This window comes from Pungitius pungitius, chromosome 6 (assembly GCF_949316345.1).
Source record: "Pungitius pungitius chromosome 6, fPunPun2.1, whole genome shotgun sequence".
In the NCBI taxonomy this organism is placed as follows: domain Eukaryota; kingdom Metazoa; phylum Chordata; class Actinopteri; order Perciformes; family Gasterosteidae; genus Pungitius; species Pungitius pungitius.
The window spans coordinates 3,432,950-3,447,635 of record NC_084905.1 but is presented as its reverse complement, the minus strand read 5'-3'; the positions used below and the strand labels follow the sequence as shown (position 1 = coordinate 3,447,635).

At 43.9% G+C, this 14,686-nt stretch overlaps 1 protein-coding gene across 6 annotated transcripts in view; it reads left to right on the top strand.

The window, feature by feature from the left end:
• Positions 1–14,456, top strand: part of tspan9a (tetraspanin 9a) — a 124,065-nt gene extending 109,609 nt beyond the window's left edge. For all 6 annotated transcript variants that reach the window (XM_037450551.2, XM_037450552.2, XM_037450549.2 and 3 more), the window contains 6 exons: positions 1,749–1,940; positions 3,774–3,848; positions 9,746–9,847; positions 10,054–10,185; positions 11,252–11,335; positions 14,057–14,456. In XM_037450551.2, the coding sequence (XP_037306448.2) occupies positions 1,749–1,940; positions 3,774–3,848; positions 9,746–9,847; positions 10,054–10,185; positions 11,252–11,335; positions 14,057–14,128 (657 nt within the window). In that variant the 3' untranslated portion in view covers positions 14,129–14,456. The remainder of the gene's footprint in view (positions 1–1,748; positions 1,941–3,773; positions 3,849–9,745; positions 9,848–10,053; positions 10,186–11,251; positions 11,336–14,056) is intronic.
• Positions 14,457–14,686: the final 230 nt, after the last annotated feature.

The window sequence follows — 14,686 nt, the reverse complement described above, 5'->3', positions numbered from 1 at the left end:
TATCAGCCTTTGCAATTGACGCCCTCATCTCGCCTTTTTTAATTGAGGGCCAGCGAGTGCCTCCATAAGAAAGACAGTTTCTATGTATGTGTGTTGTATTATGTTATTATTGAAAGTCTTACCAGCAACACTCGGACTACTGGATCTTTTTTGGCTAGAAATCCAGTGCGACTTCACTGTGACTGGTACGTGACTAAGCGAGGGCCCCTCTCTTGTGTTTGCAAACTCTCTAGTCTTCCACATTGACAGCAACACTCACACTTTATTTGTTTAGAGTTCTAACACCGAACCATCACAAAATGGCACCCTCTCCATTTGGGCTGTTATCAAATTCTCCTTCTCTGTATCCCTGCTTTTAATTTGCATCCAGTCATGACTTTGCCCTCAGCAGAGCATGTGTGTGCTGCCGTGGGCACCGGAAGCGACGACATGCTCCAAGTCAAACATTACTGCTCAAAGGTCCAAAGCTCAATGAGCGTGACACTGCCCTCACCTGACACACCTGAGAGGGGGGCTGCTTGAACACTGGAAGTTTATTCAATTTATTCAATAAATAGGACTCATTTGACTACGGGCCGTCTCATGAGTCTTGTGAGTCTCTCACATCATCAACGCACATCTCTGAGAGACAGTTAAGTGCTTTAAGTGCGACCTAGACGATCACTGATGCTGCTTGTTTCTGTTTCTGCGATATTTCAGGTTTGTTATCAGTGTTTCCATTGATCAATTAAACTCCTAGAAAAAGGAGGCAGGGATTTATTCATAATTCTTACCGGATGGTGACTGTGCGTACACTCTGTTTTGTGTGTGTGTGTGTGTGTGTGTGTGTGTACTTGTTTGCAAGCACAGGAGGTTTGTTGCACATATTGCTGACAGGCATTAAAGTGTTCTGGAGCAGCGGTGCAGATTTAAGAGAGGAGGAGGAGGAGGGGAGCGGTGTGAATAGAGGGCTGAATAAGGCTTTGGTGTGATGATTTACCATTGTGCTGTTCCATATTTCACCTCATTTTGATTTTGATTTTTTTTTTATTCATGGAAAGATTGCCGTGGATATTTCATTCCATTAGGTGCCTGCAAAGATGTCACCACTTACCTCCTCGGCAATATTTCACGGTGTGGTGTGCATGCTGTATGGCTCTTACCGCTGATAGATAGACTAACACATCAGCAGATGGGACACTTCTGCAATCAAAGCCTTCCATAAACACCTCTTTGCATTAATGGACTGCAATGCAGACCTCACACACATCAGCGGCAGCCTGGCAGTGGGACTTGGGGGAATTAGTGAATTGCTCCCTCTAGGTGAAGTTCAAGTCCACTGCGGGTGGTTTTTGGAAGGCTTGGAACTTTTCCTTTCAGAGGCTGGCAGTAATTACATCTCTGTTTGTTCTGGATTTAACATAATCAGCTCAAATATACAAAATAAGCGTGGCCCAAGACCAATTTTTGCTCTAATCTCTTGCAGAGCTGTTATTGGCTTATCACCATTATAATTGGAGTAAAACCTTGTTTCTTTTGAGCAGTGTTTGTTGACGGATGACTGTGTGAGCAATTTGGCCTGTTGCATTGGGCTTTTTGACCTTCTACAGCTCCGTAGAATGCAGTCGTGTTCAGAATGAATAAATGTCTATATTTATGTCATGGGGAGAGGTGAAAATTAACTTTTTTGTAAAGAATTGCTGATGATGAAGGACTTCCCTGCTGTTGGTCTGCTAACCTGGTGCTCTGTCTCATCTCCTTCCTTGCAGTTATGCGGCTGTGGGCTGCTCGGCGTGGGCATCTGGCTTTCTGTGTCGCAGGGCAGTTTCGCCACCTTCTCGCCCTCGTTCCCCTCGCTGTCGGCTGCCAACATGGTCATCGCCATCGGCGCGATTGTCATGGTAACGGGCTTTCTCGGCTGCCTCGGGGCCATCAAGGAGAACAAGTGCCTGCTTCTGAGCGTGAGTTCGATCTACATACTGTCCCTTTCGCAGTGCCCTGTTATGAAGGGGACACATACAGACGATGGTCTGAGGATTCAATGTGTGGCGGACTGACTGGAAGAGTTTATTCTACGTTGTACAAAAACCTCAGGGGCTCTCAAAGGAAAACGAAAGCTGAATAGGACTGTCCCTTTCTGGAAATTAAGACCAACGCATTCATGACATCTCCATGGGCTATGGTCACATAAAAGAAAAAAAAAGCAGCGGCGTGTCATATTTAACCGGGATAATTCTGTTTAGTGCAGCTCTGTCTGCTCGTAGCTGTTGTCCGGATCCGCTTGTCCAGGGAGGGGTGGAGTGTGGTGGGGGGGGGGGCTGAGAGCAGGACGCTGAAACATCAGAGTGGGTTCAGATCTGCTGCAGCAAACAGATCTGAGCATCTACCTTGACGTGTTATCTCTAAAGTTTCTGTGCAGACAACTCTCTTTAAAAAGTCTTTAAAACCCTGAAGCCCCGTGTGCATACACACACACGCACAATCACCGCCAATGTAGTGTACACAGGCTCTCCTTAACTTTCGGCACAAGGAAAATTGTGACAAACCAACTGTGAAACACAACAGTGACACTGTCAACCTAGATAGTGAACCGGCAGCCAATGAGTACTATTTCATCTGGGCCTTGACACAAATATTAGCCTGCCCCCTTCTTCCCAAATGAGTGTAGAATAAATGGGGTTTTTCTAGAATCTGGGTCTGCCTGCCTCCTCCCATGCTGTGCAGAGTAACTGGGTAAATATTGAGCCGAAGTCGAGTCAAGTAGGGAGAGGAGAACGGTAGATAAGATTCAAGGCTTTGTTGGAAGTTAATCTAGGGAAGTACCTTCCCTTCGTTCCCTCCTATCACACGTCCACAAGCCCCCCAGCTCTTCTTTCCCCCCTCTGCCTCTCCCGCCTCCTCCTCCTTCTCTCGTTTGTGTCCTTCCTCATCTTTATTTATGTTTCTTGAGTCTTGGTTTTACCATTGAGAAATGTTTTTTGCTATTGCTATAAGGCCATTTACTGTAACTTTGAATCCTTCAAACATGTGTCAAAATACACTTATTTGATTAATAATTAAAAGAGAAGTTTGAAATAGCAGTTTGATCCCACTCTTCTTTTCTGCATGCATCCAGGACCTCTAACGCTCACTAAGTCACATGTTGTATCGTACTACTTTTTGGCTGTTTTAAAGTATGTCACGCAGTCCCGTTGTCACGGTTAGTAAGGCTGCCTGGAAACCAGCAGAGAGCTAGGTGCTCTTTTTACACTTTATTTTATAAAGGTTGACTAAGATATACTGTGTTCATTTGTGAGCTTTAGAGGAACTGGTATGCAGATGTTACATTTGCACACAGTCAGGCTAGCTGTTTCCCTATGTTTCCAGTCTTAATGCTAAGCTAAGCTAACCGGCGTTGACTGTAGTTTTATATTATTATCCGCATACAAATCAATCTGCCCGCATAACTCTCAAATAAGAGATCAATGAAGCTTGTTTCACATAATATAAAACAATGGATTTGACCTGAATTGACTGAGCATGTTTCTATGTATATCTACGGAAGGAAGCGTAAACCCACACAATGCATTTTAAGGTAGACCATGAATCAAAAGCACTGCAAATCAAAGTTGAAAAATGTTGTAAACCAGTATGTCATTTATATTCTTAGACTTTCCTGTCACACTCATTGACACAAATTACTGCAATGTGGCCTCTTCGTTTTTAACACAATTTTCCGTGACATAACAAGGTAGAATAACAATAGTGCAAAAGCAAGTGTTAAAACACGGCTCTCCTCTCTCTCTCTCTGACAGTTCTTCATTGTCCTGCTGATAATTCTCCTGACAGAGCTGATATTGCTCATCCTGTTCTTTGTGTACTCCGATAAGGTAAGTCAGCTTCGTTTTTCAAATTGTGCCTGTCATTGTTCCAGTAAACTGTTCACCATTCTTCCTTATTTAGTCCACGCCGCATGTACACATATGTGTACGGTGGTTACGCAATCATTACAGCTTCCACAGCTTGGTCTTCGCATACACAATGTGCTCCATGCATCCGCATTGAGCAGTTAAAAGTGCTATTGCTATAAGCATATCTAGGTCCAGTTGCCGCTGCCACTATCTGAGCTTTCTTGGGTTATGTTTCTCACACAGGAAGTTGACTTATTTTTATTCAGCCATTAACCCAGGAGTCAAAGGTCAGGCTGCAAAATGCAGCCCGATCGCAAACCAGTTGGCTCCCTGTAAATGGCCTCAAGCACATACTCCCATGACCCCCACATGGGCTCGAAGCAGGTGAAGGCCTCTGTGGTGGCAACAGATGACGCTACGTAAAGCTCTAGAGATTACTGACATCCATGAACTTACATGCTTCTCCTCAGGTTAATCAAATGGCCCCACAAATGTTTTAATCCGGAACATGACAAGTGTCTTGTGCAGCGATGAAGACTTCTTTCTGTTTTCAAGGACGCATCGTTGATAGATCCGTCTATTTATATATTCAAAGCCCTCCAGCCCCCCGGGCGTCGCCTAATTCTCACTCTTTGTTCCGAGGTTATTGCTCAAACTTAGTCTCTGAGGCAGATAGAGGAATTCATTTAACAGCCAATCCATTCTCAGATTTGAATCAGGCCTCCGAGGCACACCCAGTCCGCAGTAAATATGCCTGTTGCCTTATCTCAAAAATATTGCTGGCTTAACTTTGGAAGAAAAAAAAAAAAATCCAAACTGTGATCCCCAGAATTTAAACAGAGAGATTCTTCACAGCAGCGCATTCCCATCACCTGTGAAGGCTTGAAAAGGATTTCTCAAATGGGAAATTTAATGAGTCTGCATTAGTGTTGGATAGGGCATCACCCCGGGAACACCGTCTGATTCGACCCAACAATAGTGAGTAGCAAACTTATATTTACGTGTTTATCCGGAATAAGAACCTTGTGGGAGGTGAAATCCAGATAATGCTAATCACTAACCAACACATTCCCCTTAATTAGTGTTCATATGTCATCGAAAAGCAATGTCATCACAGAAGATGATGTCATCTCAGGTGCCATTTTTAGACAAATAAGACATCTTTCAAACAGGAGGAAATCGTGTGGCGCTGACACAGACCGCACTGGATGTTACGAAGGTCCCGATCGGATGATCAGCAAACGCTGTCCATCACACACGGGCCATCAGAAATGTTTCGGGTTTTTTTTCTCTTCTCTGTACTTGCCTCTCCCCAGTGAGATTTAGTATGCCGTGCCTCTCCTCATCCTCTCCTACAGGCTGTGATCAGAAGAATCACTAATTCCCTGTTCCTATTTGATCTTCTAATCACAAGGCATTTATTAACAAGTGTGGAAGACATACATAGTTGGCATCTTTTCAATGTGTATCGTCCAAGGCCTGCAAACAGATATTTTAGTTGTTCAAATAGGTCATCTTTAAGTCATGATCGATGCGTCTACAAAATGTGATCTTTCCCCACAAGCTCTCGTTGATGTGTAGGGATGAAGTGAACATACGGTTTTGTTGGAGAACACACATTTTCTTCCCAGCTTTAATATATGTCGCCACCTTATTTCTGCATTCCAACCAGTTCTTGTTAAAAAATGTCCTAAACCCAGCAGCCGGGCCATGCATGGCTTGTGTGTAGGTTCCACTCTTTCCCTCCACAGCCCAATGGTGTTAAGACATGTGGAGGCCGTAGTATAATGAAGCTGGGCCTGCAGTTAGCAACCAGCTGACGGCTGGGCAACACAAACCAGATTACAGACTTTTAAAATTTGTCTTTAACGATGTGACCTCATTGTGCCTCTGTGGATCCAACGAGCCCAACTAGCTCAGAATGAGAAAACTGAACCTGGCAAGCAGGCAAAAGGGAAGCATCAGAGTATGTTCATGTGGGTGTTTGGAGAAGGTAAAATGCAGGGGAGGGCACATGTAAGAGAAAGCGCGAGGTGATGTATACAACAGTGTTAAGGGAAGGAAGATGAATGTGTTAGAGAAAAGAGGTAGAAGTACATCAATGTAGGTCAGACGGAGAATCAAAGGAGGTCAAAAGGGAGGCTTTAGGTTTTCATGTTAAGTCTTAGAAAGAGTACACGACCGTGATTGCATGGCGGAGGATGGAAGGTTAATCGATTGACGAAGGTCATGCCTCATCCATGAACAATCTAACTAACATGTTGCATTAGTTTACAGGCAAAAGCCATGCTTTATCCGTTTCCAGACCAATTACAGAGAAGTAGCGGGGGGTCTCCCCTTCGCTCTGTTGCGTGCCATAACCTCAGGCTACCCGGCACAGGCTTGCTGAGCAACTTGGGGAACTAAGTATCCTTTTTAATGATGTAGTGTTGAAGAGCTCTTGCTGTGATGCGGCTTCTCTCCACATCATTTATTACACGTTCCGGGCAGTTAAATCACTTCTCCAGATTTGAGCCACGAGAACAACAGTGAAATACTATCGGCTTCGGTTCTCGGCGCCCTCGAGAGTCAAAGAACGTGACAATTACAGCCAGTGTGACCAAATAATATACAACACAAAAGCCCTTTTGGAGCAGAGTTTAATTGGATGTAAAATAGTACGATTTTGTGGTTCATGTGATTGTAAAAATGCACAGATAGTGACAAAGATGGGCTGTGAATGTCATTTTAGTGTATAGTTTATTGGCTATGACTCCTTCAATACTGTTGAACAGCTAGCTGGAGATAAGATAAGAGTCTCTGCGATCTGACAGATAAATATGTGATTTCTTTCACCTGAGGAAAAAGTCATAAGTGGCAATTTTCTTAGATGCGCAGCTTTTTAAGGTTTCAGAGAAATGAGTCATGTTTAAAGATGCAGGGCAATACAAAAGGACGAGATGAGGTGAATACCTCGTAACATAGACATTTGAAGAACATGCCTTCAAACTGGTCATTTGGCTTGTCAAAACGGTTCTTTTTTTCCATAAAGACCATTAGGGTTGGTGCCCATTTTCAGTTGTACCACGATTCTGAAACCGCTTAAATGTAAAATTCCAAGTCTTCCTTGTTTCCACCATCTTTAACTTATGGTCTTAAATACTCACCGCGACCGTAACCCAAATAACTTGATCTAAATGTTACGGTACATATAAGCCATAACCTTTCATACCATATGGTTTCACATTAACCATCACGGGAATTTACTGGCTTTTCTGTGAGTATGTTGTGTTGCGTTAATCAGCCCTGGTATTCTAGGAGGGTAAATGTGCAAGTAAAGAGAGAGGGCCTTAAAAGGGGAACTCAAACATTGTTTGAAGGTTGTAATCCCTCAAAGTGATGAATAGCAATTTGGCAAAAGTATATTAAACTCTAATGAATGGAATTAAAATATATTGTGTATATGTAATGTATTATTTAAATGATAAAACGACTGAATAATGAATGAAGAATATCTCTATACCGCACCTCTCAATAAGTTCAGTACTAACTGTCTGTCTTGTATTATTACGACGTTGCAAGTGACAAGCAGACAGATGTTCATCAGGCATTCCACCGCCCACTCTCTGTCCTCTGCTTTTGTGAACGAAACACACCAGTCAGAAGCTGCAGCCTATTCGTGCATACGCATGAATCCGTGTGTTTCCACCGCCCAGCTGAACCCTTTACATGTATGTGATGAACGCACTACCCCGTTTAGCTGATCATGGACTTGGTCGGCTGAGAGGAAAACACAAAGAGTATCTATGGAAATAGAAGTATGAACACTGTCTCGGGGAGTTGGGAGTATCACACGTCTGAGGAGATGCGCTGATAAACCTGCTGTGGCGACTGGCACAGGAGAAGTTACCTGGAGTTAGTTTTTGCCAAAGTGTGGGGTTGCACTGTTTTTTGTGAACAATTCCCTGTACCAATAACATGAGCTTCAGTCAAGTGTTTTTTTTCCCCCCACCCTCTGTAAAAAATAAAACACAACAGAAAATGTGTATGAATCTGCTCCATTACAAGGAGAGTTGCATGATCTGGAATCCCTGTCCTGCCTCTCATTAGCCGTAAATGTGGATCATCGCGTTGCGTTTTCGGCTGTAACAAAGACCATCACACATTAAACAGAAGAAACGCACAGGCTGATCGGCGACTCGGAAGATGATTTTTATTGTTTTTATTGTAGCGCCTCCTCCCCTCCCCTTTATGCTCTCCAATGACTAGTGTTAGCGCGGGGAGTCAGTAATGAGCATGCAGCATCACAGCCTGGATGGAGAGGAAAAGATAAAGCATAGGAACAGTGGCAGAGATTGATGAGGCTGCTCTTCGTCTCATATTCGCGCACAAGGAAATATTGGCAAGGGCCTGCAGCCCGAGGTGCACCACACGGATATGCTGCTCTGCATCAGCAAAGTCACGGAACAAGAAAGGAGAGCGCCATTCCAAATGATACAAATCTTAATTCGGGTTCAGGATTTTGCAGGATGAGCAATAAACTAAAGCATGTTATTGCCAAGAAAACAAGGAAAAGTTTTTGAGCTTTTTATTTTAATTCAGTTCTTTTCTTACGCCATTGAGCTCACACACCAGGAGTTTAGGGGCATTTCTTCTCATCTCTAAATTGCTGAACCACTTAATTAAAAGTAAAACGTAATCAAAGTTTCTACGATTGTATTTTTCTTAGAAAATCCGAGCCTCATTATCTACAAGGTTGCTGTTTTTAACAGAGCAACATGCCTGCTGCTCTGAGTAAAAAAATGGAAAAATAGCAGAAAGCAGCTTGTTGTGTCAGGCGGTGACAGCCATGATTGGGCCTCGCTTTGGTTTTATTTTGGGCATATAGGAATATAGTGCAATCCTTTTGTCGTAAATGAACTAGTACTTCCTTTATAGATGTGTGCATAGTACTGACGGTGCATGTCATTTTACTCTAGTAATAATTATCCCATGTCTAAAGCAAACCCCTACTGCCAAGGCAAACTAAAGCTCTGATTTGGTATCTCATTAACACGTTCAATGAGATATTAATTGCCGTCAGACATGTCACGACCCCGAGCATATTATTGGGGTTCAGTCAGGAGGAAAATAAAATGATATGAGTGTGTGGAGCGAAGCGACGCGTGACGTGTGTCAGACCCGCTGTGGTGGGGTCGTTTTTAATAGATGGAAAGAATAAAAACTACCTGTAACTAAGCCGCTAACAGTTTTAAAGTTTGCCACAGGGATTTTCTGTCTTTAAAAGGTATTATCAGTCAGCTGTCTATGTACGTGAATCATCATCACTAGTCAATACACAAGAAGAAGTACGTCACAAAAGAATTGTGCGCAACCTGTGAAAAATGAAATGCAAAAGAACTTGAACGACTTTATTATCATTCAAATGTAAAACTGTGTGCAAAAACATGTAGAATGCATCCATATGTCACACTCCGGCTGGGGCATGCTGCAGTGAGGACTCAGGCGCAGAGTTTTTCCAATCAAAGTGCTCTTTATTCTTAAACAAACCAAAGACGTGCTCCAACGACGGCTGACGTAAGACAATGACGCGACAAAGGACAACTGGCACACAGGGCTTAAATACACAAGGGAGGTGCAGGTGATTGGACACAGGTGGAAACGATCAGGCAATCACAGGACAGGAAGTGAAGTTACCCAGAGACACGAGACACAAGAAAACTACAAAATAAGACAAGCAGACCCAAACCGTGACACCATACTAACGTTTAAGCTTCAACTTCCTGCTCCGGTATGACGCATACGATGGATGTTTCAACTCAATTAACTATTCTTCAAAGGGACCCCTTTGATGCAAGTTCTCTAGTAACGGCGGGTGTTTTCTTTTTGGTCTTCAGGTGAGTGAGAACGCCAAGCAGGATCTGAAGGATGGGCTGGCTCTCTACAACTCAGAAAACAACATAGGCTTACGAAACGCCTGGAACATCATCCAGGCAGAGGTAGACGCATCTCGCACCACGCATTACATCAAGTATTAGACCCCACCACTAGATGTGAGAAACAAATGCAATACGGCTCACTAAAATATTCCAGCTGATGGGGTCTAACGGGTATAATTCTGATATTGGTCCACGTTAAAGTTCGTTTCGGGTCTCCGAGGTCGGGAGGCATTAACTTTTGTGCAACGTGTGTTTGGCCTTCGCAGTGGAAGTGCTGCGGCGTGATCGCATACAGCGACTGGCACGAGGCCCTGAAGGAGAAGATGGTACCAGACCGCTGCTGCCAGGAGCATTACCAGAACTGCGGGCAAAACTCAACAAATATGTTCTGGAACAGGGTGAGTTCATCTGCTGTCATGTATTCCCATTGGTTGTATGATCCACCGATCCAGGCTTAACTGAAGGGGGTCCACTGAGGGTCAATGCAGTGTGTCCCCTACCGTCATATCGGGAGAAATGGCGTTGTGCGTCTGTCCGCACCGATTTAACCTTCACAAAGTGACGGAAACCAAGCGAAAAGAGACACAAAACGTACATAGAGAGATGCAAACGACTTAAAAAGAGACACAAGACAACAAGAGATTCGAAACAACGACACGGATGTTTTGTGTATCTTTTGGTGGCTATATACTGTGTATATATACTGTGTGTGAACATGCACACGCTTCTACATTCACGAGGGACATCACAACAATACATCTCCTTTTGGTCCATCTGTTAGTAGTTTGCTAGTTTTTGTCTTACAGCTGATCACATTGTTTTGTTCCCATTATGGATTAAAACACACAGCCTCTTTTCCCCCCGGAAGCACACCAATCACCAATCTCCCTCCACGACAGGTCTAATCAGCCATATTTGGTCTGGCTTGTGCTTATTTAGCGACTCCAAAGTAGGGGATTAAAAACTCAAATGAACCTCGAATCGAGTTGCCAAATGAAGAATAAGCAGACATTGGGAAAGCACCGTTTTCAAAGTTTGTGTGTAATCCTGCCCAGAGGAGACGGCCACACGCAATATAGTTACTTTTACATGCTGCATCAGCACCCGCCCTCACGAGGGGGCTCCACTTTGCAGCTTCCCCCCCCCACCGCCCTGCCAGCGAGTGACCCTTGAATGAACCACGGTGGTAACACATTTAACAATATATATGGCCCATAAGTCTGCATATAGAAGTCACCACTCGTGGGCAATTCACCCGTTTTAACACCTCACCTAGTAGTTTATTCAACCGAGGGGGGGGTATCCCACATGTAAGGAATGCATTAAAGTGGGAAAGTGGGAACAGGATGGTTGGCGTTTCCTACGTGACCAAACAGGCAGCAGCTGAATGGACACGATGCTCGTGCTGCATTGGAAATGCACTTTCCTCCACTGGTTTCTTTACAAGCTTGTGCTTCATCTCAGGGCTGCTTTGAGAAAGTGGAGGAGTGGCTGGATGACAACAAGCTCCTGCTGGGAACCATAGGCATGGTCATCTTGGTAGTGCAGGTAAGAGGCGTATTGATAAATTGCTCTTCCACTCTACATTTCTTTGTGCTTCACTCCTTCTTTTTATTTTTTTTTCTTCCTGTTTCTCTCACTCTTGCTTTGTGTGTAGGTGCATTTGTTTGTGTCTGCCTGTCTGGCAGCAGGTTGCAAAAAAAAAATGTGTGCGTTCCATGGCCTCCTTACCTCCATCTTCTCCTGAGAAAGTCATGAGGATTGTTCTCAGTGGGCGCTGTGGACACCCACACATCTTGAAATATTGAAGCAGCTGTCTTCTGCACCCTGATCCTGTCTGGGAAAAATCAAAGCCACCAGGCGCACAGCCTAAAGGGATGCAGTCAGGTATAAGGAGCCATCAGCTGAGACACTGAACAGGAGGGAAGGGGGATACATATTCCTCTCATGAATAATCGTCTGTACATCCGTCCCTCTTTGTGCGATGACTGTCTCTGCCATTGCCGTAGTGCTCCCACTCACTTGAAGGTTGTCTCGGCAGACTGACGAAAGCAAACCTAAACTTGTTCCTCACCCTGCATGAATTTAACAGCAGCAGTTCTTTGCGGTTTGTGGTTAAGTACTGACTTTACAGACGTTAGCCGTCGCCAACAAGCAACGCAGTGACTGTGTGTGGACAGAATCTGTAGTGTTTTAATTGAGATGACCCCCCCCTAACCAACATTACAGCTACAACTACAGTTTACCTTCAGCACAAAATGAGATATTTTGTCCCCCTGAGTGATGTTTGCAGTTTTTTATTAAAGTCTGCTTTATTTAGCTTTTTACCTATAAATAGCATGTTGACTGTTTTTAAATGGTTTCACTCTGGTTCATGTAATGAAAAATATCCCCTGCCCTCTGCTTCTAACTTTTCCATTCTAGCTCGCCCTCTTGCTTTATTTCCCCAGCCCCCACTCCCCAGTTTGCTTATTCATGAACCATTTTTCATTCACAGCCAGGTGGCCGCTCTATGAAATCGCTGTGTTGAGTTTTCTAAGATGCTTCTTCATTTCAAATGTCCTTGGGAAGAGATAGCGCTTGAGCCTCTGTTAAAGTTCACAGCACCCACTGGTCAGCATCACTGTTTACATTTGTCAATTTAGGATCACTATGTATTCATGACAAGATCATACACTTCCCACATTCTTTCAAACTCACCAACCTTCTGCAAACACATACACACAGGCTGCGGTCAAAAAGTGATTTTGTCTTAGGAAGGTGAGAGAAATGACCCGGAGGTGTCTCGGTGCCCCTTATGATAAGAGCAATAATCTAAATGCTAAGGAAAGACACTTCAATGCTTCTTTGCTCCTTTAGCAGATACATCACTGAACCTTGCTTCACCAAAAGCTAACCCCTCCGCAGAATAAAATATGAAAGTGACACAACATTTGATTGTTAACAAAAACATTATTATAGTACTGTATTTGTTTAATTACAGCATTTAATAAATAATAAGAATAGGACCACAAAATAAAAGTTACAGTAAGAATAGCCAACTGTGAAGGAACTCATTCTCATTCTCAATTACAAAAAGTTTATTCCCTTCAAACATCGTTAGGAGGTCTTTTCTGGATGTTTGGACCGTAGACCGTGTATGTGACAATTATGGGCACCATTGGGAGGCTTCTCTCTCCTCTGTAAAGACACACACACACACACACACACACACACACACACACACACAGCGAAAGCTGAGATGTATGCGAGTAGATTAACAGGCCTTAAGCTGTCATGTTAGCAGACTCAAAAGTTGGGGGATATGATGGAGGTTAGCATCATGAAAAGATGATGCCCTACAATTGTGTAACTTTCTCCAGAGGCACGGGGGAAGTGGCTTATGAATGATTCAGGTCTGCAGCATGTACAGTATGTCAGCCCTTGGCCAAAGCCTCCACGTATGACTCCATCCACAACGGTTTCAGAAATGTCATCCGTATTATATATTTTCTTAAGCCGGGGTTGAGGATGATGGAGCTTTGAAGAGCCGTCTCACGCAGACTGAATAAATCAGGCAGCAAAAAACACCGACGGAGTTGTACAGATGAGGCACATATGTAAATAACTGGGTTTGTTTTTCATTGGTTCCAACTCATTCTTTGCTGGATGTCTACCATCAAATGGCACTTTGTGTTTTGATTGGCAGCGGCTTACCGTAGCTTTTTCCCCCGAAGCAGCCCGGCGAATAAGGCTTTGACTTAAACTAACCAAAGACAATCGGAAGCTTTCCCCAGGTTAATCACATCCCGTAGGAATCCCCGTGGAGGCGGGTTTCAGGAAGTCCACAATGCCTTTTTGACTAAAGACTATGCGCCATACAATACTTTGCAGTTTTCCTGGCATCCTGTCTGTGCCAGATAATGGTTTTAGGATCAGCCCTTTGACTGTGTTTGATGTGGAAGTATCGGGGTAATGGAAACTTCAAAGAGATAGCCGGCTACTTTGATTCAGTGGCATCTCAATTTGCTTTATTGACGAAACGCTGTTGCACGCTTTACATTTTTTTCCATCACAAAGATTCCATAACTCCCCTTTTTTCAGGGCGTCTGTGAAACGAACGAAGAAAAAGTGCTTGCGCATCACCGCGGGATTTAAACTGCATCAAAACTTACTGCAGCCTCGGGCATAAACATCAAAAGGACCACACAGAGACACGCGCGCACGCACAAACACGTATGTATACGCTGCTCGTGCACATTCACCATCCCCTTCTCCGCTCCTCCACAGCTCCTGGGCATGGCCTTCTCCATGACGCTGTTCCACCACATCCACAGGACAGGGAAGAAGTACGATGCTTAGCCTCGGAGGGAGGCATCCAGTCGAGGAGGAGCCCCACTGCCTGATGGGATAAGACTTTACAACCTTCTATGCCCCCCCCCCCCCCTTCTCCACCCACTCATCCCAAACCTTCTGTACAGATTCCAGCCGTCCCCGCTCCATTCTGCTATCTCCTCTCACAACATTCATTTTGCCAAAGAGTAACACAACTGGAAGAGAAGGGACAGCTACTTTTGGCAAGGAAGTGAATTCCATTGGGTTTCACTCCCTTAATTTTTCTTTTCTTCTTTTTTTCTTGCTCGGACTAACAATTTGCTGGAAGGAAGGAGAGACTTTGAGACAATGAAGACTTTACTAATGCCCACACACCTTCTCCGAGGCAAAAAGAACATACACAGCTGATAATACCCTCCAACATTTGTGGAGCTTCTTTTTCTTCATGTTTGTCAAGGCCCCTTGTCACTTGTAAATGAAAAAAAGTTTCAACATTGAATGTTAGTTTTCTACTTAACTAGTTTATCTTTGTTGTTATCAAACGTCTTCATTTATCCTTTTTTTTTGTGTAAGTGTAAGTGTTGA